This window comes from Panthera leo, chromosome A2, assembly GCF_018350215.1.
Source record: "Panthera leo isolate Ple1 chromosome A2, P.leo_Ple1_pat1.1, whole genome shotgun sequence".
In the NCBI taxonomy this organism is placed as follows: Eukaryota; Metazoa; Chordata; class Mammalia; order Carnivora; family Felidae; genus Panthera; species Panthera leo.
In genome coordinates this window covers 33,548,028-33,574,644 of record NC_056680.1, presented here as the reverse complement: position 1 = coordinate 33,574,644, position 26,617 = coordinate 33,548,028, and the positions used below count along the sequence as shown (strand labels likewise).

At 47.3% G+C, this 26,617-nt stretch overlaps 1 protein-coding gene across 1 annotated transcript in view; it reads left to right on the top strand.

Moving 5' to 3' along the window:
• Window positions 1-26,617, top strand: part of LRIG1 (leucine rich repeats and immunoglobulin like domains 1) — a 114,692-nt gene that overhangs the window by 26,041 nt on the left and 62,034 nt on the right. The window contains exons 2-3 of the mRNA XM_042929924.1: window positions 12,902-12,973; window positions 22,633-22,707. Of these exons, the coding sequence (XP_042785858.1) occupies window positions 12,902-12,973; window positions 22,633-22,707 (147 nt within the window). The remainder of the gene's footprint in view (window positions 1-12,901; window positions 12,974-22,632; window positions 22,708-26,617) is intronic.

The following is a 26,617-nucleotide window of genomic DNA, read 5'->3' as shown; positions in this document are numbered from 1 at the left end:
GGAATATCCGCACCTGGTGTTACTGAGGTTTCCCCAGCCTGAACCTGGGGCTCCAAAGGGAGTCCCTTACGGTTGGTTACCGGTAGGGCTTTCATCAACTTTGGTGGTGATTTACTTGAAAAACAGACTCCCATCCCATAGGTGCCAGTATTTGTTATTTGGTTAATGTATAGCTTAGCAAGCGGAATTTACCGTTAGGACCCACCCTTTAAGACACACCTTTGGGAGTCAGTGACCTGGAATTGCAGACTGGCCTGGGACAGGGAGGAGGGGAGAAGGGCACCTACATGAGGGCCTCTGCGTGTGATGATGCACTGGGCCTCACTGAATGTAACTGGCCCATGTGGAAGAGGGGAGGCATCTTTTTAGAGGCCTTGGTGAATGATTTTTAAAAAGCAGCAGAAATGGAAGTATATTATGACTCCGTCATTTTCACAGACAGCTTGCCGTTTGCCATAGTAACACTTTCATATGTTCAAGGATGGAAGTCCCATGCATCTGATTCTTTGTGCTTGTAATTTCAGTGAAAAGGAAGTGCCGTATTTTATTAGCAGAAAGCAGTCTGTGTAAGATAATGCATGTTGCAATACTGTGTGGTTGTTGCACTTTGACCTTGTGTCTTCTCAGCCATTCAGCAACCAGGGCCAGAGAAATTTTCGCAGCCCCAGGAAAACCGTGTAGATGGGCTTTTAAGTTTACTGCGTTTCATGACATCTTTGTATCGTCGAAAGAAAAACTTTGTCTTTTGGCTTCGGCCAGGCATTTCATGACACACATAAACTTTAAAAAGCCCAACGGAAAAATTGACAGAATGAGAGCCCAAGTTGATAAGCTAGCTAATAAAGTCAGCGACTTAACTGTTACTCACGAGGCTGACCTATTAAAACTGCATTTTCTTTAAGATACTTAGCTAGAGACACTCTCATGCCTCCCTGTAATACAACGGGATGTATTCTTGAAAAGTTGTGGGTAAATTGAGTTTTTGACTTTGGCTGACTTAATACCAGGGATCTGTTCTCTGTATCTGAGGGATCTTCATTTTTAAGTTTTGAGGTAGCTGGGAAAGGAAGGGAAGATAAACCCAGAAGGTAACTTTTGAATATTTGAAATCTAGAAGATGATGTTGAAAGCTTAGAGGATATTGCATTGGTAATATTTGAAGGAACTTTGCACTTAACCTGTTGATAATGTTGAGTGTCATGATAAGTACAAGTACCCCTAGATTTCTTATTTGGTTTATAGATTTTGGATGCTCTGGCTTCACACGGGCCTGAAGAGATGTCAGACGTTAGTGAGTAATGGGTGTGATTTCAGTTGGAAAAATGAAACATGCACGTCCATCCCAGGGGAAGCTGATTGAGGACTCCAATGCATACCCTTGGGAATGTCTTGCTTCCCAGAAGGATTTTCCTTATGAGTAGCTCAGCCTGGGAAGGTAGTTACACTCGCTTATGTCATTTGTCCCTTAAGTTTTCTGTGTGTGTGGGCAGGGGAGGAAAGAGATGCTGATAACAGTAAGGTAAGCTGTTGTTTGGACAGATGTATTTGCTTAAAACAGAAAGCTTTCATTTCCTTTTTCCTCTGCTTTAAGGGAGACAGTTAGGCAACTTACTATATATTGCTCTTTTGTAACCCCAAAGTATATTTGCCTAAAATCACCCTTCTAAATACGGTTGACCCTTGAACAGTGGAGGAGGGGGTAAGGGGTACCACCTCCCCCACCATGACCGCACAGTTGAAAATCTGTGTATAATTTTTGACTCCCCCAAAACTTAACTACTAATATCTGACTGTTGACCAGAACCCTTACCGATCACATAAACAGTTGATGAACACATATTTTGTGTTATGTGTATATCATGTACCCTATTTTTACCATAAAGTCAACTAGAGAAAAGAAAATGTTATGAAGAAAATCATAAGGAAGGGGAAATCTATAAGTGGATCGACACAGTTCAAATCCATGTTGTTCCGTGATCAGCTGTACTCTCGTTAACAACAACAAACCCCGGTCATTACATGTCCAGAGGTGAGAGTTACTGCAGTTTTATTTTTTATTTTTGGCATGTGCTTCTGTAACATGAGGTTTGTGTACTATTATTTTCATTGACTGGCTTCATGTTAGAGAGTGCGTCGTCAGAAATGGGGGTTCAGAAAGCCACCAAATGCCTCGACGCTTTCCTGGTTTTGGGAAACTCCTACTAAACAAGACGGTTGAGAAGGGCGTGTAATGACTCAGATGGAGGGAAGGAGTTTTTTTGTTTGTTTTGAATATTTTAATGTGTGTCTGTAGTGCTCGGGAAGTAATATGTTATTGGAGTATTAGAGGTTTCATTTCTGAAGAATCCAGAGTCACTGGTATAGAATTTCCTGATCCCTTTATCCTGGTGAAATCCTCGGCCGTACCTTCTGCCAGAAAGACAGGCTTGGAATTTGACCACCCTGTTCTTGTGACCAAGAGTGCTATTTTATGGGGCTGTGTTAAAAGTTATTTTCCTCTCCCAGAGCCCTTGAGTGAGGGCACGAAGTGTGTGAAATCACTCAGTGTTAAGTGGAGAATCATTTCAGTGTGTTGGGAAAGGAAATCGATCACAGTGTCACTTAGAGTTGGTGGTTGAGCCAACGTTTACACAATTCTGTTGCGTGACGCATTCAATCGAAGGAGGGTTTATAGGACATGGCTAGTTTGCATCTTTCGTACGTGAAACCAAAGTTCATGAATTTTGAAGCCGCATCGTGCTTTTAGTAAACACCTTCCATTTTGCAGTGGTGGTTCTACAGGAAGCTAATCTTCCTGCAGATGTGTGTCAGAGCCAAGGGCTTCAGGTGGAGGTGTTAGGAAAGGAAAACCGTAATCCATGACCAGAGGGCACTGGTCGACTTCACAGAGCGCTTGGTGAAGCAAGGAGTCCACATTTATCCCCTAGATTCATGTGTCCCTCACTTCCTGTCCCTTTGACGGACTTGTTTTAACTGTACAGAAGCAGAAGTCTCTGTTTCCTGCTTCAGTAGAGCAAGGTTTTCATTGAGGAGAGTCCCCCTCCGTCCTTTCACTGCGTGAGCTCAGGCCCCTAAGTGTGGTGCCAGAGGTGACTACGGCTCTTGCTTCATTTCCTTCTCCTCTAGTTCCTGATTGATGAGCCTACTGCTCGCACTGGACCGCCTGGTGCCTCAGGACATGAGGGCCACGTTGGACAAGAGATTGATGAGGCAAGGGTGCACCGGTCCTATCGTGGGCGCGATGAGTGTGGAAAGTCCTGTAGAGCTGAAGGACTCTCTGAGAGGGCAAATTTGTGACCCCTTTTCAGAGACGATAAAATATAAAGTAGGTGACCAGACTCTCGACCTCTCTCCTCGCCTCCCCATTTCCAAGTCTCTGCACAGCCACTTCTGTAATAGCAAAACCAAATGGTGGCTGTGGCCACCTCTTCCCTGCTGGGGTGGTCATGGGTGGCGTTCCCTACGTGACGGGTTTGTGGGAGGGTCAGCCTGTGGCCAGCAGCTATTTCCTGCTCAAATTCCCTTTGTTTGTGAAATACCCACCAACTGCAGAGCTGGTGAGGCCAGAGTACCTCCTCTTAATTAAATTAATTAATCTTTAGGGATTAATGATGCACACACCAAATGTACCAAGAGAGCATTACGGGCTGTTTGTGGGCTTCCCCTCCAGGACCACCGCCACAACCAAGCAGGAGACGGAATACACTCAATTATTTTGTCTCTTCAGCCAAACCAAGATTTGGGTAGGAAAAATAGATCCTCAGATCTGCTGCTTTAAGGGATGCTATAGAAAGCTAATGATGGGGCGCCTGGGTGGCTCAGTCGGTTAAGCATCCGACTTTGGCTCAGGTCACAATCTCGCGGTCTGTGAGTTCGAGCCCTGCGTCAGGCTCTGGGCTGATGGCTCAGAGCCTGGAGCCTGTTTCCGATTCTGTGTCTCTCTCTCTGCCCCTCCCCCGTTCATGCTCTGTCTCTCTCTGTCTCAAAAATAAATAAATGTTAAAAAAAAAAAAATTAAAAAAAAAAAAAAAAAGCTAATGCTGATTACTTTCAGGGGAGGTGGGGCTCTTGATTCTTTTGATCAAAACTTTTGAGTAGGTGAGCAACTACTCTGGAAATCAACTTTAAATGGCCCTGTAGATTAATGGTCACGAGGGGCCTGGCTCTGAGCTTTGTTTAGGTTTATGTAACCCTTGACATAACCGGTGGGTTGTGATCTGACGACATGGGCTCCTTTTCTCTACTTTGCCCCGAAACTGTTCATGTTTTGCCCTTCTCCTTTCTAGGAGGTTCTGACTTTTTGGCCTTTTGTTCATCTAGTTTCATACTCACCACAGCTTATTTTACTTTGCGGGCCTTATTTCCCAGTATTCTTCCTCAAAAACCATGCTCCTTTTCTAGTCTTTTTCCAGGGTTTGCTAAGGCCTTGCATTTCCTGATTAACCTTCCTCCTCACAGCTAACCTTCCCTGCTTTGAGCACCATCTGGACTCGGTGGTATCCGTACCGAAGACGACGGTACTCCCCCAGGAACAGGCAGATAGTGTCAATGAGTCACGAGGTCTTGGGTGAGACAATAAGAGCAGTGAGGTCTGCGGTCATTTGGAGTACCTGCAAAATAAATGTAGCTGATAGCTGTCAGGCATGCTGGCCCAGCAATTATTTTCAAGAGAAACTGCCATTTTAATTTTTTTGATGAAACTTTTTCTCCAAATACCCTTCAGTCAGAAACCAACAAATTTCCCTGCACATCTGCCTTGGCCCAAGAGCCACCAACTGGCATCATTCCCAAGATGCTTGTCATATTAGAGCCTTTGGCCGTAATTATTCGGTTCACAATCTTATCTGACCACTCGGCTGTAAATTCCATAAGGTCACGAACTAGATCTTATCCCAATTGGTATCAGAACTTAGCACAGTGCAGTATACATTCTACACAGACATTCAGTGAATACTTGTTGAACTTGACATCTGTTGGGTGCTACAGGACCAAGACTTAGACCTGTATTCGAATTATCCACGGGTAAGATGTATGGACCTTTAAGATAGAGAAGGTCACATAAGTCCTGTGGGATAACAGAAGCAGGCACAGGTGACTTCTCTCAGGTAATGTCTTAAGCATTAGAATTCAGAGGTTCACACTGGTTTCTGTTGCTGATTTTAAGGAGTAAAAGCGGTCACTCATTGCGGGGTCCTTATGTGGCTAGAGTGTATTATCTCTTCTTTTCAGTTGCGTGCAAGCCTCATGTGCATAGAGAATTATCAGTGTAACATTTTCAGAAATTGAAGTGATTCATTACTGATTCATTCTTGACCAAAAGCTTACAAAACGAGCATATGTCCGGGCACCTGGGTGGCTCAGTTGGTTAAATGTCTGGCTTCAGCTCAGGTCATGATCTCATGGTTCATGAGTTCAAGCCCCACGTCGGGCTCTGTGCTGACAGCTCAGAGCCTGGAGCCTGCTTCCGATCCTGTGTCTCCCTCTCTCTCTGCCCCTCCCCCACTCATGCTCTGTCTGTCTTAAACATAAACATTAAAAAAAAAAAAACCCAAAAAAACAAAATGAGCATATGTAGTCAGTTGATAGCTGAATGATAGTGCATTTGATTGTGTGCAGAATGTGTTTCTTTTTCCAGGCCTCAGTTTAGGGACTATGGGGCTACTTGAGCGTACTGAAGAGAGAGAATTCTTGGGTGAGGATGCCAGAGGAAAAAATTCCAATTTGAGATGCAATTTTAATTATTATTCTCAGTATAAGCCTTTAATGCATATAATCAGCCTATTCAGTTGTGGCTTTTGGAAGCATCATAACAGAAAAGAAGATGGAATGAGCATTCAACATTGCAGATTGAAAAAGAAATCACTTAGTCTCATAAAACCTTATAACGTGGGTCTAGGGAACATAATGTGATCTCATTGGAACTTGATGTGTACCACACGGAATTTCTCAGAAGGTAAAAATGCAGCAGACATGGCCTTAAAAGCTTAAGGGATTAAGTAACTTTCGCAAGTTGTATGTTCTTCCTCACTCACACCCCTTGAAATTTGAAAGGACCCATCAGTCTTTCCCAGGGAGTTCTAAGTAGGAGACTCTCTCTCTTATTATTATTATTTTTTTTTATTTTGAAAGAGAGTGTGAGCACCAGTGGGGGAAGGGCAGAGGGAGGGAGGGCGAGAATCACAAGCAGGCTACGCGCTGTCAGGAAGGAGCCCGACATGGGGCTCGAACCCACGGGCCAGGAGATCATGACCCGAACTGAAATCCAGAGTTGGCCGCTTAACTGAATGAGCCACCCAGGCGCCCCAGGTGACTAATAGGTAGCAAGCAGTGCAGCTTTTGAGGTGAGCAGAGATGTACCACTGGGGCCCAGGTTTCCGGACAAACAAGGGGTTTCCAGGTGAGTCCTGGGCGCCCCCGCGGTGCGCCCTTAGATGGCTCATTGGATCGCTTCACACTTGTCTTCCAGGCTGTGTTATTTGGTTTAGCAAACATCTGAAGGCTCAAAATACGCAAAGTACCGCGACGTTCAGGAGGCCAGACGGGGTTGAGTAATGGCAAATAGGCTGGCCTGACAACCAAACTGAACAGGAAAACCTCACTCCCCAGGGAGTGCTTGTCCCAGATTTAGGACCAGTTCCTTATACTGTGAGTTACGACTTGCCTTAATGTTGAAGAATACAGCCGTGCGCTGGCTGTGCTGCCCTTCCGAGCTGGAGGTTGTGTGTGTGTGTGTAGTCAGTGGCCCGTGAGCAGCGCCTGTATTTGACCATGAGCTGCTAGCAATGTCGTTGGGCTCAGGTCTCACCATGGCTCCTTCACAAGCACACGGAACTTTTAATCACTCAACTTCCAACAAGTCAATGAATTATTGTTCTCCAGCTTTGAATAGGGTTTGCCACGTTTGTAATACGTGGTTCTGGTTGTAATCCAGGAGGATGCTGGCCAGATTATGTAAATACTGATTAAGCCTATAGAATTACACTCAGGGGGCATTTAAAAAATTTTTTTTTTTAATGTTTTATTTATTTTTGAGACAGAGAGAAACAGAGCATGAACGGGGGAGGGGCAGAGAGAGAGGGAGACACAGAATCTGAAACAGGCTCCAGGCTCCGAGCCATCAGCACAGAGCCCGACGCGGGGCTTGAACTCACAGACCGCAAGATCATGACCTGAGCTGAAGTCGGACGCTTAACCGACTGAGCCACCCAGGCGCCCCTAGGGGGCATTTTTATTAAGAGTGTCTTCCTCGTGAATTGAATTTTCAAAGGCCCTGTCCTCTGTTGGGATGGTTAAGAACCATCCCTTTTGGTGTGCCCAAAAGGTGTCTGCTAACATCCGTGTCCATCCCCCCACTGCAATTTTTTTAACGTAGGCTTTGTGCCCAACGCGGAACCCCATGCAAAGCCCAACACGAGACTTGAACTCATGACCTTGATCAGGATTAAGACCTGAGCTGAGATCAAGAGTCAGACGCTTAACTGACTGAACCACCCAGGCACACCGCCCCCTTCCCCGCCCCACCCCAGCTCTTGAATTATTGGGAAATTCAAATTTATTTTTGAAATCCAAGTTTCTTCTGTCAGTGCCAGTTCACTTTAAATATGTATTAATTCCTGCCATGATTTCAGTGCAGCACAGTTTAACAGAAATCTCAGCCATGAAGGAAATGCCCTCTGTCTGCGTTGTGCCTTTCAGTAGCCAGTAGCCACACGTGGTGGTTGCACACTTGGAGTACAGGTTGCACACTGAGGAACTGAACTCTTCATTTTGTGTACTCTTGATCACTTTCAGTGTAAATGTCAGTAGCCGCGTGGCTAGTGGCTCCCGAAGTGGACTGCACAGGTTTCCATAATGGTGGGGATGGCTCAGCTGTTTAAAGACTCAGTGCTTCTAAATCAGTGGGGTCGGGGGGTGGGGTCCTTTGTCAGGAGAAATGTTCCTCAAGCAGATTGTGGCCGGGCACTGTTAAAACAGTTTGCTTCTCAGACCCAGATAAAACCGGGCTACAACTTGAGCTGTTCTTTGCAGAGGTGCCTCTTGTGTGTTCTCCAGACGGTGGGCCGGACGGTCATCTTTCAGCGGATTAGCTGAAGAATATCTACGGCTCGGCTCAATTGTTGGTAGATCCGCGCACCCTTTGTACCAGAACGGGGAACATTTCTGTTATGACAATGGCTGACAAAATGTTTAGTGAAAGCTGCAATTGGCAGTAACTAAATTCCCTGAGGTTTCTTTCCAGTCCTCTTTGCTACTGAAAGGTGCAGAAATGCTTTTGACAGCATCTGTCCTGCTGACAGATGAATTGTTTTGACAGGAGAATCTGAAACCTTCAACTGAAGACACATTCACATGCCGGGCCTGGTAAGGGGCGATCGTGTTTGAAGAAATAAGTGAGATGCTTTAGATTTGTGTGCCTGTCAGCTGCCACCTGAAAGAAAGACCTCATGAAAGATTCCCCCCCCCCCCCCCCCCCCGCCATTAACCCTTTGATTGTTCTTCTGACCCGAGATGAGAATTCAGACCCTTCTCTGCACAATCCTTGGGCTGAAAAGTGCATTTCTTCAATTGTTGAGAAATGAGTGATGTTAATGAACATAGCAGTCAAAGGGTTAAAAAAACTCTATTTAAATATTATGCTGAGATATCAAATCATTATGTTGTGTACCTGAAACTAATGTAATGGTACATGTCGGTGATGTCTCAATAAAAAATTATAGTGGGAGGGGGGAAAAAAACCAACCCAGTGCTGATAGCAGCATTCTTGATAATAGCCCAAGTAGCCCATCTGAAACAACTCAGATGTCCATTAGCTGTTGAACGGATAAACAAAATACAGGCTATGTGTCTGTAGACACACACAAAATAGAATAATATTCAGCCCTAAAAAGGAAGGAAATTCTGACATGCTACAACCAAACCTTCAGGACCTTATGCTAAGTGAAGTAAGCCAGACACAAAAGGACAAATACTGTAGAGTTCCACTTACATGTATCCAGAGTTGTCCGATTCAGAGAGACAGAAAGTAGAAAGGAGGTGCCAGCGTCGGGGGGAGGGGAGCATGGGGAGTCCGTTGTTTACGAGGTGCTGAGTTGCAGTTGGAGATGACAAGGTTCTGGAGACGGATGCAGGTGATGGTTCTACAACAGTGTGACTGCACTTCATGCCCCTGAGCTGCACACTTAAAAGTGGTTAAGGTGGTAACATTTTGTGTATTTTACCACAGTCAAAACAAAACAAAACAAAACATGCTGAGAGTGTGTCTGGCTGAGACGAGCAAACCAGAAAATGTCTCTGAAGATTTTGTTGCAGATGATGCTGGTCAAGGAGGCTCCAGTAAACACTTTGCCCATCTCCTGGTAAAGCAGGTGAAGATCAACAGCGTGTCGCAGGTTTCAGGACCGGTCACTTCTCAGACCTCAAAGCTAGGCAGCTCTGGGTCCAAAAGGGGAAGCCGTTCCAGGGGACCTGAGCTTCAACCCGTCTTCTCTCTGTAACTGCTCAGAGGCCCTCTGAGAGAATTCCCCTTGAGGACCAGTCTGCTGACTCTCACTTGTTGATAACATGGCTTTTCTAGTTCACTGAAAGTCAAGAGACTGGCCTCATCCAGGCTGACCCAAGTGAGAGCTTAAATTTCCACTTATAGGCGTCTTCATCTTCCCTGCTGTTTACCAGAATCTCAATACGAGGTCCCGACACCATTCAGCTTCTTCATAAGGCTAGCTTACAGAAGACCCTTTTGCAAGTAGCCTTGTCTGAAAAGCAGAATTTACACATTATTGAAGTTTAAATAAGTGTTGTCTGCTCTTTAGAAGAATGATGGACCAAGCGGTGTCATGCTTTAAAAATGGTTTTATTCCGGGGCTCCTGGGTGTCTAAGTCAGTTAAGCGTCTGACCCTTGATTTCGGCTTGGGTTACGATCTCACGGTTTGTGAGGTAGAACCCCACATCGGGCTCTGCGCTGACAGTGTGGTGCCTGCGTGGGATTCTCTCCCTCTCTACTTCTCCTTCTCTCTCTGCCCCTTGCACGCACGCTCTCTCTCTCTGTCTCAAAATAAACATTATAAAAGTGGTTTTCTTCTAATACCAAGTTGGTGAAGAATGTGGACATAAGGGAAGTAATTTCATTCCAGATAGTTTCCCAGTTGATTGCCTGAGACTGGTTTCCCCCCTGGCCATGTATATAAGCCAGAAGCAAGACATTCCTTTTGGACCTAATTGCCTGAAGAGTCAATGGCCCAGATGTGAGGTTAACAACTGTGGTCATTAGTCCAGATATGGCCTGCAGGTACGTTATGTTTGGCCCATCCCGAGTTAGTTTCTTTTTTCTGTTTTGTAAGAATTAAAAAGATTTCACCTAATAAGTCAGAATTTAAGCTTCTCTTGGAAATGGAGAAGACTGGTCTGCATTGCCCTCGTGTCTGGAGACAGGAGCAAACGCCCCCCGTTGATGGGCAAGCCGGCACTATTGTGTCAAGCTTCTTTGCACACCTGGCAGGGTGGCCGGCCTTGTGACTTACTTGCCTTCCAGGCCTCCGGCCTTTGTGATTTCTGAGTCTTCCCTTGATGTCTCCTCCAGCTCAGATGATACACAAACGTTGTAGACATTGTAAACTCACGTTATCTCCAAACCCAGAAAAAGTATTTCCACCCCCCCTTTGTTGATGATAATATGCTCAAAATAGAATAAAATTTCAGTCTGTCCCCCTCTGATGGGGGGGAGGGGTTTGCTCTCCATTTGTGGATTTTCTCTTTCAAGTCTAACCTGTTGATTTCTGTGAACCCGATCATAAATACCCCCAAGCACAGACAAGCTCACGCTTGACTTCAATATGTGGTTTAAAAAATTACCACCTTCAGTTTTTATAGTAACATAATCTCTGGACAAATTGCTTTTAATTCAGGCTGTGCCCTGAACACAGATGTACCATTAATTTCAAGTGTCGTCTGATTCTTATTTAGATGAATGTCTTGAGTTGTCAGAGAAATGGCCATCAGCTCTAGGTTAGCATTGATTGGAATGTCTCTGGAGGGAGTGAGTTTAAAAGCCAGTTGCCACTTACGTGCCGTGTAGATGATCGACCGGAAACTCATGATGCTCAGTACTGTTAATTGGCAGTGATGCCAGTGGAATTAATAGCTGAGATGAAAAACGTTGACCTGCTCGGCATACGTGGGACTGGGCGTATTTCGGTGGCAGGGAGCAGGCGTAACGTGCACCAAGTTCCCATTTGGACCACGTGTCTGTGGATCTCTGCTTCTGAAAGATCAGGCTGGTGTGGGCTGAGGGCTGACCCGAGAGCTCTGCTGAGCCAACACAGGTCAGCTTGCTCCGTGCACCTCTCAGGGTAGAGCTGGGGGGTGAGAGCGGAGAGATGCACTTCCTGAATGATCGTGGCAGATGCCGTCTTCTCCAGAAAGCTGCTCGCGTGCGAGGTTTTCACTGCCTTTTGTTCAAACTGGCCATGAATCTCCTGTGTGACTGTCCCTCGCAGTATTTACTCATTGATGATAGGCATGCCGTGTGTTCATGGATAGTCTTATGATTAGGGACTTGAAAGGTGTCCACTTTCAAAACAGGTCCTTCAACTTGGAGTATGCATCTTAACAATTTTTAGTTGCAAGTTCTTGCTTAGAGCAGGGGTTTTTCAACCCGTGAATAATTACCATGAACACTTAGAGCTGGATAATTGTTGTCAGGGGCTGCCCTGCCCATCGTAGGATGTTGAGCAGCGTCCTTGGTTTCCACGCACTGGATGTGTGTAGCAAGCCTCCCGCCCCCCTTTTTCCTGTAGTTGTGACAACTAAAAATGTCTCCAGATATTGCCAAATGTCATCCCTGGTTGAGAGCCACTGATTGTAGACAGTAAAGGGTCAGTTCCTGGCCCCTCTTTTTTTTTCTTTACTATTGCTTGATATTTGATGCTTGAGTAAAATACTAATTTTTAAAATGCCATTTAGAATAGCCTTGGCTCTGATCCAGCCTTGGACTTTAGGATCGGCACACTCTAATGTAGGTGGAGGTCTGGCTTACTTTAGAATTTCTTTAAAAGTTGCCAAACAGAGGGGCGCCTAGGTGGATCAGTTGGTTACGCGTCAGACTCTCGGTTTTGGCTCAGGTGATGATCTTGCAGTTTGTGAGTTCCAGCCCTGCATTGGGCTTTGTTTTGATGGCGTGGAGCCTATGTGGGATTCCCCCCGCCCCCCCCCCCCCCCCACCGCCGTCTCTCTGTTTCTCCCCTTCTGTCTCTCTGTTTCTCTCTCTCAAAACAAATAAATAAACTTTAAAAAAAAAAAAGTTTCCTGGCGGAGGGGTGCTGGGGTAGCTCAGTTGGTTAAGCATCTGGCTTCAGCTCAGGTCATGATCTCACAGTTGGTGAGTTTGAGCCCCACATTGGGCTTTCTGCTCTCAGCACAGAGCCCACTCTGGATCCTCTGTCCTCTACTCTCTCTACCCGCCCCCCCCCCACTTGTTCTCTCTCTCTCAAAATAAATAAATAAATAAACTTAAAAAAAAAAAGAGATTAAGAGGTAAGGTGATCAAAAAAAATTTAAAAAGGGCAAATGTCCAAGTCATTCAAAAAAATCAAAAAATCAAAAATCAAAAAAGTTGCCAAATGGTGAAATGATACGGATTGAAATCCATTTGGGTTTAGCCAGCCTCATTGATTGAGATTTTCACAGTGACTTGTTGATGGTTGCAAGTGAGGAGAAGCAGGGTCTGTCAGTGTCACTACTGATAAGGTGACTTAACAGTCCTGTACGGGATAGGAGCAATTCTAAGGGAGAGGGCCTGTGGGCGCGGAGTAGAAAGATTGCTGAATTTGGGGTACAATGCTGCATGCTGATTTAACTTTCTTTCTTTCTTTCTTTCTTTTTTTTTTAATGCTCTTCCTTGACCAGAAACCTGAGTTACAACAGACTTTCTGAGATTGATCCTGCGGGCTTTGAGGACTTGCCGAATCTACAGGAAGTGTGAGTATTTTCTTTTAAACCTGCGGTTGGGCGTGGGGGACTCAGAGCTCCTTGGGAAACCCTCTCCTGTTGCCACGTTGCTCACTTCCTGGGATCAGCGGTCTAACCTTGTTGGAAAGAACGTTTGCGTACCGGCTGTTGGTGACAGATTGTACGGCTTACTGAGCTCCTTGGCTGCAGCCTCTCTCTCTTCCTAGGCAGTCGGCGATGGGTGTGCTACAATCCATGAGCAATCGCGGAGCATGGTGGGTGTCTAGGAGGGTCCCCTCCCTTGTGGGAAACCTTGTGGACCAGCTGTGTTGGCATACCTCAGTGGTACTTCCCTGCATTTGCCAGGGAGGTAGAGCAGCCCTCTCAGCAGGTGCATGCGGGCCAACCCACCCCTTCTGCATCCCAGGAAACAGGTAGAGAAGAGTGGACAACAGAGGCTCGCTCTCCCCCTCCCATCTCCAAACAGAGCCAGGCATTGCTACTGCCTTTGTAGCTCTCAGCCCCCGGCCTCCGTGCAGTGCCCTTTAAATCAGCCATCACTCTTTCCTTCTTCTTGGCTAAAGAATTCTGCTTGTAACGTAGATGTCAGTGTTATCAGGAATTTCAGTTCCACGGGGACTTTTGAGAAACTTCTACATAAGTCATGCATAACTAGTGCAGAAAATTTAGAAACTAGCACAATACGTAAAGACTTACGCTTACTTTTGTGACTACTTCATCATGTACATTAAAATATTAAAACAGTCTCATTTTAATTTTTATGTAAAACTACTACACGTGGATAGTCCGTAAATTATTCACCTGGTGCTTTTATTGTCAGGTATTTTCAGTAGATCTTATTAGATAAGTGCTTTACACACTTTGGTCATTGTGTGAGTGATAAAAGCCCTTGTTTATTATTCTTTGATTTCATTGCTGGGTGATTTATCTAGAGGAAATTTAATTTCATTAGCTGGTGCAGCTACCCCCAACCCCCGTGTCCACATTGTCCAAATTGTGTTTATGACTTCTATGTCTCTTTAAAAAAATGTTTAAACTTCCAAAGTAAAAGAACTTCATAGTTGGAAGGAGCCCTTGGGAATACTCTGTCCAGGACCTTAATTTTCCTATAAGGTCAACAGCCATTGGAGGAAGCAAAGAAGTCTGAGGTAGGTCACTGCACTAATTTACCATAATTAAACACAACAGACTATTGTTATGTAAGCAACAGAAACTTATTTTCTCCCAGTTGTGGAGGCCGGAGGACCAAGACCAAGATCCTGGCAGGTTGGTTTCCTGCGAGGCTCTTTCCTGGGCTTGTGATGGCCTCCTCCTCGCCGCCTTCCCTGGTGGCATTTCCTTCATATGGGTGTGTCCCTGGTGCCTCTTTTGTGTGTCCAAATGTCCTCTTCTTAAAAGGACACACAATCGTATTGGGTCAGGGCCCATCCATATGACCTCATCTTACCTTAACAAGTTCTTTAAAGGCTCTGTCTCCCAATATAGTCACATTCTGAGGTGTTGAGGGCTAGGACTTCAAAATAGGGATTTTAAGGAGACACACTTGAGCCCATCACGGTCACCCAGTGTGATTAACCCAGTCCATCAAGGAGCCAGTGCCTTTTCTGGACCTAGGCTGTCTTTACCGTTCGTGGTTAGGATATTCGACTCTGTGTGTTAAGTCTCAAAGCGTAGAGATTTTCTTTTAGAATTGGACAAAATTGAAATTGGGGTATTTCTCTTGGCATCATTTAAGCTTTCATTTAACATTGACTTGAGTACTTCCTGTGTGCCAGGCACTTCTCTGGGCGCTGGGGATACAGGAACGAGTAGGGCAGACAGATGGGGGCTACGACTGGGGTGAGGCAAGTGAGGTGTTGATGTCAGGTGCTCACGGTTAAGGGGATGCCACAAACTCCGCATCCGAGATGAAGAATGTTTTAATACAGTGTTTAAAATACCAATACGTGGTCAGTTAAGCGTCCCACTCTTGATTCCAGCTCAGGTCATGATCTCACAGTGCGAGAGTTCAGGCCTGGAGTTGGGCTCTGTGCTGACGACACAGAGCCTGCTTGGGATTCTCTCTCTCCCTCTCCCTACCCCTCCCCCACTGACACACACGCGCTCTCAAAAAGAGACATTCAAAGAAAATAAGCAAATAAATAAAAATTTCAACACAAAGGCAAGACAAAATCTTTGGTGAATAAAACACATGGTTTACGTAAAGTCAGGATCAGCATTCCTGATCTTTCCTTTGGCTCCAGTCTCTAGCACGAATTGACACAGCACTGTCGAAGATATGACCCTGTCTTGATGTGAAAACCTTGATATTTTGTTTGTCATGGATTTTGTTTTGCATTCATTTTGATGTTTTAAGAACACCGCGTTAAAATATCTTTGATCCTGGCCACTGAGGTTTTGGGCATGCCCCGCTGTGTGTCCTGCCCCACTTGACCCAGTCCCAGCCCTACTGACAAATCTCTCCTCTCACAGAGCTTATGTTAAGGTGGGGGAAGACATACGCTGGACAAGGAAATAGTAAGATGTACTGGTGGTAAGTGTTAAGGGGGGAATAGGACAGGGTCATAGGAGGCTCTTTTCTTTTAAAATTATGGAGGTGTGGTAACGGAGCGCCGGTGGTCAGGAGGGTCACACCTGAACTGATGTGAATGATGCAGGCTAGAGGAAATATAAATTCAGGGCTCCAGGAAGGAACAGGACCAGAGACCATGCCTGGCATGCATGACAGGAGGGGCTGTGACCAGGGCTTGGGTCCTGGAGGGCTGTATTGGGTTATAGTTGGAACCATCATTGACCGCCATCAACTGGACTTGTGCCGGATGCTCCGGCGAACATTTTCCATGTTGTTCTCTCTCCAGCTCTCTTGTTACATTTCTTCCTTCCCCACGTGGGCTTTCCGCTTTTGCTTTGGATCCCTTGACCTCTGGCTTTTCGTTCCCTTCTGCTTGGTGCTTTTTGGAACTTATACCCCACCCAGATCTGGAACTGAGAGCATCGGACTTCCACCTGTTTCCTTCACTGGGGGTGCTGGTTATGAGTCTTAAAATAATTTTCTTGCCTGGCAACAGTCCAGCCATCGTAGCAGCGCCCGAGCCGAACCCCTGGGTGAGTGCTACCTCACGCAGTCCCTGTTCCACCTCTGTGACACAAATTACTTTCTTCACAGTGACTTCCTCCACTTAACAGAGGAGGAAACAGAAGCTCAGAGAGGCTAAATAAACCTGCACAGTGTTGGAAGGGTGGTGAAGCTGAGAGTTGAACTCCAGTCCGTTTGAGCCCCAGACCTGCGCTTAAGTGGAACGCTGGAGCGTGCTGCCCTAACTTCCCGCACGCCTCGCTTAACCTGCAGCCTTCACCTGAAGATTTGAAAGACCGAAAATCCAGTGTTTATCTCCTGGTATCACTCTTTCTTTGCCAGTCTTCTCTTTCTAGGTCCAGACTGTTTCCTCTTACTCCTCCGGACCCCTTGTCCCTCGTGCACTGTCCTCCTTGTCCAGCCTCTTCTCCCTCCGGCTGCACTTTTCTCCCTCCTCAGAATGGCTGTCGCCATTTGTGAGCAGCGTGAGGCTCCTACCCGCGTCCTGTGCTGTTTGTCATCTGTGTGACTGTCCTCCTCCGTCCCGCGAATGCGCTCGTGAGGGTAGACCTTTGCTAGCCATCGGCCTAAGCGCTGCTCCGCTCCTTGCTGTCACTGCCACCCTTGCAGGACTTCAGTTGAAGGAACCGAAGTGTGGGGGCTTGGTTGGAATTGCACAGCAAGTGGTAAGCAGGGCCTGCGCTCCCCCAGGCGGACGCCTGTCCCGTGCCTTGTGTGGCAACACTACCTTCCTGCGTGTAGTCGCAAAGACAGACCGCATCTCTCGGATACCATGTGACCTAGTGGGAAAGACACACATTTTAGTAGCAGACAGACCTGGGTTTGAGTTCTGGCTGTGCCCCTCACCGGTCTGCGTCCCTCGACAAGTTACCAAGCAGCTCATTGCTGCTTTTCCCTTTCTGCAGCATGGACGTATGTGGGCACGTTATCGATAGTACTGTAATTGTTCATTGGAAGTGAGGTCCAAGGCATCGCACATGGGGAGGTACTGTGTCGTTTCCCTTCTGCTACTTTGGGAGCCACACAACCCCCAAGCTTGGTGCATTATTAAGAACCAAACCCTGAAGGGCCAGTTGGTTGAGCCTTCTACCACCGTGACCACCTGCTGTCCCTCGTGTCACACTGGGATGGACTAGTAGGCGGGTTCCCTGGAGCCCAGAGCAGTGGAACTTGTCGCTGATAAAGATCCAGGCGTTTGCCGGAGGGAGTTCTAATCCATCCTGGAAGCAGACAGTCAAGGGGCTGTGAGGAGGGGAGGGGTGGGGAGGTGGGAGACGACTTGGAAGTAAAGCAGAAAGCTCTAGTTGGCCTACAAATTGCTTCTAAACTAACTGGGTTCGAGGCTTTCCCGGGAGCTGTCAGCTCTCCTAACCCCTGCACAGCCCTCTGAGTCTGGAAACCTCAGCAAGAGGGGAACCACAGGCTGGCCAAGCAAGCAGGCGGTGGTTTAGCAGTGGTTTTATTTTGGAGGCCCGGAACCACAGTCCATCGCTGGCCGCTTGGAGCGAGAAAGCAAGCCTGTTGGAGGCCCCTAGAGGCCGCGGGGACACTCGAGCAGCTGCTGCCAAGCCACACAGCCTTCACTGCCCACAGCTCTGAGGAAAACCCACCCGGAGGGCCTCCAGCCAGGGGGCCTGGACGGCCAGGCTTCTCTATTAATAAGAGGGGCTATTTATACCGTCCTCTTTAAGAACTGCATGCGGGTCACGTGACCGCCGCCTGGCCCGCCAGTGCTCCCCGTGGGCGCTGCTGCGTGCTTTCCAGGGCCGTCGACCTGAAGTGTTCCTCAGGGTGGCCAGGGAGCCTGAGTGTGCCCTGCCTTTGGGTACTTAGGGCTCACCCTCTGATGTGTCACCCCTCAGTGTGTGGGAGGGAGGAGGGAAATAACGAGGGCTAGCTTTTTGAGGCGCAGCTACTTGGCTGTGAATTACCACCACCTGTTAAGCATTCACTCTATTTCTGGCTCTGGCCGAAGCCGCTAGGTTTAATTATTTCAGCCAGGTCCTGCCACAACCCTATGAAGTTGATACTTGTGCTGTTTACATTTTTTTGAAGAGGAAACTAAGGCACAGTTAGGTTAAGGAGCATGCTGGAGGCCATTCAGTTGCTAAAGGGTAGGACTGAGGTTGAATAAACCCAGGGCTGTCCGATTTGAAAATCTGAGCTGTAGGGGCACCTGGGTGACTCAGTCGGTTAAGGGTCCGACTCTCTTGATTTTGGCTAGGGGTTCATGAGTTCGAGTCCTGCGTCGGGCTCTGCGGGGACAGTGTAGAACTTGCCTGGGATTCTCTCTCCCTTGCTCTGTCTCTCTCTCTCTCTCTCTCTCTCTCTCTCTCTCTCTCTCTCTTCCCCTTCCCACTGGAGTGCACACACATGCTCCCTCCCTCTCCAGATAAATGCATAAGTATTAAAAAAGAAAATCTTAACTGTAAAATTCCCTCCTAATTATCCACACTTGGCTGCTCTGTAACTGTGCCTCAGTTTCATCTTTTAAGGTAGGGTGATCCTTTAGTACCTTCCTTAAAGGATTGACATGTTATTCAGTGAGATAGTGCTTGTAAGCATTCAGCAGAGAGCCCGGTGCATAGAGTTCACCCTTACTGCTTATAATTGTTAACTTACGGTGATTATATCCTCAATCACTCTACAAAAAAAAAAAAAAAAAAAAAAAAAAATACATCTGGCCATCTGAGATAGAAACTCTACATCATAAAGTCTTGCCGGAGTCATAATTTAGTGTACCTAATTCTCAAGTAGCTAAAAGCCCTGATAATAGTTATTGATGAAGTGGTCTGCCTCTAAAGTCTGTACTCCTACCTGCTAGGGAGGACTTCTTCCCTTTGAAGAAGCAAGGCTAACTGAAATTTCAGCCTCCTGCCCAACTTTGTTATTAATTGCAGCTCTCTTTGTGTTTGGAAACAGCCAATAGTGGATTGGCTAAATAAATGATAGTTCATTGATGCCAACAGAGGAGTTCTCAGCAGGTGGCAAAGAATGATGGAGGTCTGCAAGATACATGACTCAGGAAAAGGGTCGTGCAGACCAGTCCGTATAGTTCACGCGTATCTATGTAAAAGAAAAACACGTGCACGGTCTTTAGGAGCTAGTGGCGGGCGCTTCCTCTTGGAGGCAGACCAGGGGACTGAATTGCAAGGAAGCTTCATTTTTTACTGGATATTCCTGGTGTTTTTTTTTTTTTGAAACAGTTTGAAACTTTCTCTGTGTGCGTATATTAGCAATTCAATAAATAATACAGCAATATACAAAGGCCAAAAAGCACTGTAATCCACAGTCACCTCTTGGCTTTGTTTTTCATTGTTTGTTGAAGCCTCATTTGAATGAATTAATAATAATAATTAAAGTACTGTGAAGTGAATGCCCTCTTTAACGTTTTGCATCTTTCAGCAAGCCCAGTAACTGGAAATTTCAGTAAGAGCCCAGAAGGCCTCTGCGGACCTTACGATGGCTGAGGTGGCAAAGGCCCACCTCCAGGTTCTGCCCAGGGTCAGGCAGTCCTTGTAGCCCCATTTACCTTCTTTACACCTGTTCCAGCTCCAGGCTTGGGCCATGATTCGTGGTCCAAAAGCACCTGAGTGAGGGACTTCTTGGTCCCTGGATCATCAGGAAAAGGCAGTTCAAGAAGCCAGACTTTTGAGGATTTTTAGGGCCTTGGCTGGGAGCAAATGTGGGGGGAGTATGCAGGGTAGCGAACTGCACAACCCTACATACTCAGAAGACTTCATCAAGCCCTGTCCTAAATTCCTCCAGTTTGCTTATTCGTGGAGACTGTGCTAAACTTTCCGTCTGAGCTCTGGCCGTGCTATTTTTGACCAGTCTCTATTTCCGTCTGGCAAGTCGGTCCTATCTCAGAGTGAGTGCAGTCTTCGCTGCCTTCTGAGGATACTGTCGTCATACCTACAGGGCGTGAGCGCACAGAGAGAAAGCCAGCACCGGTGACGCCGATGGGCTTCCATCCAGCTCGCGGTTCTTAGGACTGATGGAGGGGCACACGTGCCATGCCATTCCTCTCCTTGGGGCTCCAACTGTCCGCTGTGTAAATGGCACGGCCCTGTTGAGAGACAGCCCATGATCTCTGCCTAAATCCGTTCGCTCGGAGCCTCCACTCTAGATCTGCAGGGCCCCCTTTATCTGTAGCACTGGTCCCCTGTCCCTGTGCACTCCACTTTCAGCAGTTGAGTCAATGCTGCCTCTTTTCCTCATTCATTGATTTCTGTGAAATTGGGCGGAGCAGTCTGTCATGTGTGCAGTGGGGCTGGCCTAGACGGATCTCGCTGAGCACACGTTCTCCTGCAGAGAGGTCCCTGCTGTTTGTTCCAGCAGAGTGAAGCACAACCACATGTCACCTGAGGGCTTAGGAGCCTCGTGTCCTGTCGGCGTTTCCACTCGTTGCTCTCCTCTGATTTGTAGTCATTCCTGGGTTCAGCTCTATCTCTGCACCCCTGTCTATTTGTGTGGCCTTAGCCTCGTGATGGCAACCGGAACCTGACTTACAGCATGTAGCTGTAGGGGAGGGATCAGTCGTGGAACCTGGTACCTAACTCAGAGTTGTAGTGAAGTTGCATCATGCACGGGGAGTTGCTATTGCAATTACAAAGAAATAAAGGGTAGTGAGTGGTTAAGGACCTAAACTTGACGGCTACACTTCCTGGGCCCCTCCACTTAATGCAGATGACCGTCAAATTATTCGACATTTCAGCATTTCCATTTCCCCTTTGGTGCGACAGGAATGTGCATGGACTTACCCCCTCAGGGTCTAAAGATGAGTTAATACACTGAAGAGCTCTTAGAGCCATGCCTGGCACATAAGAGCCCCTCTGTGGGTTAGCTGCTACCAACATTAGTATTCTTATGCCCCATCACCTGGGTTGTAGAACAGATCTCTAGGCACTGAAGAGGTCTTATGCACGCTACCTTATTGGCAGCAGGCCCTGACCTTAGTTTTTCTTGCTCTGTGAAGATCTGAGGGTCTCCTCTAGTAATAAGTGTGTGGATGATACCGTGAAAAGGTATCAGGAGAGATTAAAAGCGATGGAGAGTGTTCATCATCCCTGCATCAAGCTAGGAAATGGATCGCTGCATCATTGGAGGAGCAAAGAGGTGAAGCAGAAACCATCTGATTCCGGGGGCAGTCAGATAAGAGGCTGTTAAAGTAATTAATTGTCTACTTCAATACACAGACAAGGGCCCTTTAAGTGAAGAAGGGATTTGCCACATGATACGGATCTGCTTTCTCTCTGCCAGATGCTTCAGTCATGAAGCTATTGAAACAGACGTTCTGTGTCCCACGGCCCAGTAATTGCCAAGCCTCATCTCTGACCGGCTCTGGCACTGCAGAAAGCAAATGGGATGATTCAAGGCCTTTTCCTTTTTTTTTTTCCCCCTTCCCATTCATATCTATAGAAGATGGCAGAAAACCAGACTATTCTATTCAAGCAAAGGCTAGCTGTATACTTGTATGAGTGCAGCTGCCGTTTCAGTGGCCTTGTCTTCAAACGGTAATAAGATGGTCCATGTAAGACACACCCTTAAACAAAATAGAAGATAACTCAGCCTTACCCGTTTGATTCTGCATCTCAGATACAGTTTCTTTCCAGCCTGTCACCCGGCAGAAAGCTGGATCACTGTGCTCTGGCTTCTTTAAGGATTTTTGGGCTCACTTTGCAAGTCTGATTTTGGGTCTTCCCAGATTTGGAAATACATGTCCACGTAAGGAGGCTGGATTGCAAAGCCTCTGGGGGGGGGGGGGGTGGGCAGACCCAGCGAACTGTGTTTTGGGTTTGCGGGCTTTCCCGTTCATTAAGAGGTAAGAACTCTGGAAACACAGATTTACACTGTTGGAGCCAGAAAGGGTCTTGGAGAGCACATCTGGTCTGTGGAGGATTTTCAAAACGTCTTCGTGAAGCAGTGTGTGTCTATATGTATGCATTCCTGGAAAACGTGCTTGGAGGCTTCATCAGAGTTCAGGGAGGCTGGAATCACAAGTAGATGAGACTGCACGAGTCCAGCTTCCTTGTTATTTATTGCACAGCCGAGGCACTGGGATAACTGGCCCGCGTGTCCCAGGCTCCTGGGAACTCCAACCATGGGTGAGGAGGCAGCTCTGGGTGCGAGGTGTCTGCGCTTGGCTGAGGGCAGAGCTGAAATTCGCAGAGCTCCATGTCACAGACACGTAAAAACAACCAGGGAGGGATGGTCTTTCTCTCCAAGGCCTTTGCTGACTGAGCCCACGAGGAGCATTCTCGTCGACGGTCTCTGTGCTCTTGTCCTGGATCCTTGTTTGCTAGCGCCGATTTCTGAGCTAGACGAGAATCTGGAAGACAGGTAACTTCCCCTGAGTGTTTATCGCTAAACCGTGGCTGTGACACGTAGTTGGGTTTTGTGACCTCACGGGACTTCTCTACCTTTCAAAAGTCCTTTTAAAATTCTTTATCTTGTGTCGAACATTGTAATATCGTCTCACAGTAGCCAACTCAGCACTGTTTTTTTTGTTTACTTTGCAGTAGGAAATTTCCGGCTAATTTAAATGATGAATTTCTTATTGTTTTCACAGGTACCTCAATAACAACGAGCTGACAGCCATACCGTCCCTGGGTGCTGCTTCATCCCACGTCGTCTCTCTCTTTCTGTAAGTGGTGCCACACGGGGAACCCTGGGCTCATGAGGCCGTGGTGTTCTCTCGCTGACGTTTGGTGGCAGGAACACTTGGGTCCCCGTGCTCACTGGTGGAGAACAGCCTTTCTTCACATAGCCCTAATGCTCGTGACAAATGCCTTGCATGCTCTTGTTGGGTTTGCAGAACTAAAACCTCACCAAATGTGGGGACGGGGGTGGGAAATTGGTCTTATCCATGGCCAGAGGTACATAGAATTAGGAAATTTCTTGGTCCTAGTGGTTAAACTGTAACTTAGAGTGAACGAACTATGATTAAAGGAAGCCATGTGAATTACAAGACAGTGAGCTTCTGTTTGTGGCACAAAATCTGGGAACGTGACCCAGTTCACTTGTACCGCTTTCAAAAAGAGAATCCCCCCAGGCGTCTGAAATCAGCTTGGAAGTACGGGAGTAGTCGACGTGGTCAAGCGTTAGACAACACACTGGAAAAGAGAAAGGCTGTAAAGGGACTGGAATGGAAGAGAAAGGAGGGATGCTGTGGGGGCGTGTTACTGTGTGAGCCACTAGGAGCCTTTGCCCGGGAGGTACGCCCACTCTAGCCCTCCGCTACAGGTGCTTGCTTGCTTGACGCCTGACCAGGGGTCTTTCCAGATGAACCATTGTGAGTCCAGCAATTTTTCCGCCAGATTCTGTGGGCAGCTTCCTCAGCGGAGCACTGCTGTCTTCACACTGAATTTCCTTTTTCTGTTCCAGCCCTATTTTCCTTTGGTTTTGATTTTGCTGGTATTATATACAACTCGTTCGCTCATCTGCAAGTACCTTTTCTCGACACCAAGGCTTGACAGGCGGAGCAGAGGGACTTGGGAAGACATCATCCTTATGATGGCTGTTGGAGCTCACAGGTGTCAGGTTTCTGCTCGCAGCAAGCCCTGTGATCAGGAGGTGCTCTGTCCTTACGAGATGTGGTCTTGGGCTTACCCCTATTCAAGGCCTTGCAGGGTTGAGAGAGCAAGGGGTTAGAATTGTGGCCCCAGCTCCATGTCCTGACCAACCGTTCTCTCCCTCCAGACCTCATGTTCCTCGTTGGCAGAAAATTTCCTTAACCCATTGTACACATGGGGAAAGTGAGCCAGAGGTTGGGGAGAAGTGCAGTGTAGTATACACGACTCAGGCGTCATGCACAAACATAGCAGGTGTTAGACGGATGGGGGCTGCTGCTTCTGGCTTGTGGCTACTTGTCACATAGCCCCTTGGGCATTGGCATGATCTTACCTGTAGGGCCACAGGATGTGTGAGTCAGTCCTCATTTCTGTGACGTGATAGAAAGAAGATTGTGGCCTTCTGGCCCAAGACGGACAGGCAAGGGTCTAACTCTGTCTTTGGACCCTTTTGCCTGTGTGTCCAGCATCTGGAAAGTGTTTACCTGTGGGCTAAATTCCCTAAGTTACCCATACCTGAGGCGAATTAAGGATGTGATGCTCGCTTGTATATTCATAGAGCAAAGCACTAGACGGTGCTTTTAACTTCTTGCTACTTAAAGTGTGGTTCCTGGGCCAGCAATGTGCTGTCGGCACTGAGCTCGTTAGAAATGCAGAATCTCACGCCCCATCCTAGCCCTGCCCTGCTGGAATCCTGGCCCTTTGCACACTCATCCAAGTGTGAGACACACTGCCTTCAGGCCCCTTGCTCTTCGCTTGGTGAGGAAACCAGGGACACAGAACATCTTCCTGTCACCAACAGGAGACCAAGGCTCCCTGAGTTCCTGTAAGTTGCACAGTCGAGAGGTGGGACTGAGACTGGACACCGATGCCCGAGCTTGTGCTCTTTTCCTTCATCTGCCCCCGTGCGCTGGGTGCCGGCGTGTGGCAGGTGACTCTGTGCCTCCCTGTGCCAGAGACGGGCAGGGCCCCCAGCGTGCCCCGAGGGCCTGGTGCACTTTGAATCACGCTTTGCTCTGCTGACTAAAAATACATTTCTGTTCCTTGGCCCAAGTGCCTGGAGCCAGTGGGGCCGGTTGGCCTCGTTCCTGCTATTCCAATTAGACAGCGTTAAACTTTGTAAAGCAGGGGAAAAAAATAAAGACTCCCTCCTGGTTTCAATGGAGTTTGGAAAATGCCAGTTAGTATTGGCAGCCGCTTCTTTGGCCTGAAGCTGGTCTCCATCTGACTTGGTCAATGATTTCTCTGGAACTACAGAAACTGAAGGGTCTTTATCTTCCTTTTCTCTGGGGGGGAGGGGGGGGGGCCTGTGTTCCCTGGGTTTAGTGCCTGCAAAGCTAGGTTCACAGCATGCCATCTGCGTAGATAGTTTTGCTTCCGTCCTTCATGCCTTGCTGTTTGTCAAGGGGACCAAGCAAAGGACAGGGGAGAAAGTAAGCAGCGAGCACCTGGCCCGTGAAGCCCTTAGCACCTCTGTTCACATGATAATTCCAGTCTGTCAGGCCTTGAAGAGCCTGTTTTGCTGGTGTGTCTGTGGCTCTTTAGAAACACTGAATTAAAAAGTGTCATACGTTCAGCAAACACGTAGTAGGTACCTTCTGTGCCCCAACGTTGGGGCCCAGATGCCATCAGAGAGGGACCTCACGAGGATTCAATGCTGTCCTGTCTGGGAAGCCCCTGACATAGTGTGTGAAAATGTCGCAGGTCACGGAGGTCAGTAAGTTTCTCGTTTAATATCCCGGTCCCCACATTCTTATTTCCATCTCGCCTTCCCTTTGTGGGCAGGCAGAGGATCTGAAAAATAATAAAAATGTGCGAAGGGACCAGATGGCTGAGGCCACCCGAGGTAGAGAAGCCAGCACAGCTTTCTTGGGACACGCTCATAGGTAAGTGCATCAGGGAAAGGACAGACCAGGCATATGCCGAGCTCCGGCTGATTTTGTGACCTGGGACAGGTCGCTTCTGTTCGTGTGTTGAATGAAGGGGCTGAGACAGATGGTACAAGGACCCCTTGCAGCTTCCGTAGTCCATCTGTGACCTGGAAACTGGGAGTGGGGGCAGTAACGCCACAAGAGAAACGACCAGGACTGGCATCCTATAACCACTCGTGCAGCCCTCTGGCTTTCCACACAAGTCTGGGTTTGGGGTTTGCAGCTCCGATGCCTGTGATTACTTTTGCCTCCAGATTTTGTTTGCCTCTGCAAACGAGCTCATCATCTCCATGCTTGGTTTCCAGTGTCTCGCGTCCACGCCCGCAACCCGGCTCCTCGCTCACACGACGGTGCTTGGCGGCCCCCGACTTCGGGGCCTCCTTCCCAGGGGTCACGGTTGGGAGGGCGTCACGGGAAAAGGTTTGTTTTCATCTGGCTTTACTATCGGAGCCTCAAAACAAACTTTTGCGGAGTTTTGGGAACTGAAGTCGCTGAGTATAATTTCAATTGGTTAATACTTTCTGATTAAAGGAATCTAATTCAATTAAAGTATTTGTCAGAGAGCAGATTTATTTGTGTTGCGTTGAGGGTAATGCCAAAGCCATTTGTTCTTAATAACAAAAAAGCATGAAACTCAAGAAAAGCTGTTAATAGGATTGGGTTGGGGAGTGAGGGAGCTAATTTGATAAAAAAGTTCTCAGAAAAAGAAACAGAGTTTTGTTAAACGGGGGCAAAATCTGCTGGTAGATTTTTATGTGTCTGTTTTTTGGATTTTTTTTTTTTTTTTAATTTGAGGTCCAGGAAACTCATGTTACGATTCCCACGGCAACAGTAATTTTGTCTGATGCATAAGTGACATTTCTGGTGAAGAAAAATTTCCGCTTTTCCTGTGGTGTTACTGCACTTGTATCATTGAGAAGATTGGTTACAGTCGAAGCAGTTGGACTTTTTTCAGTCCTGGGAGTAAAAAGCTTGCTGTGAAATCGACATTAGCTTTAAAGCAGGGCAGCTCTTTGTCTCATGCGTGTCAGCTGTAACATGTTTCCCATTCAGC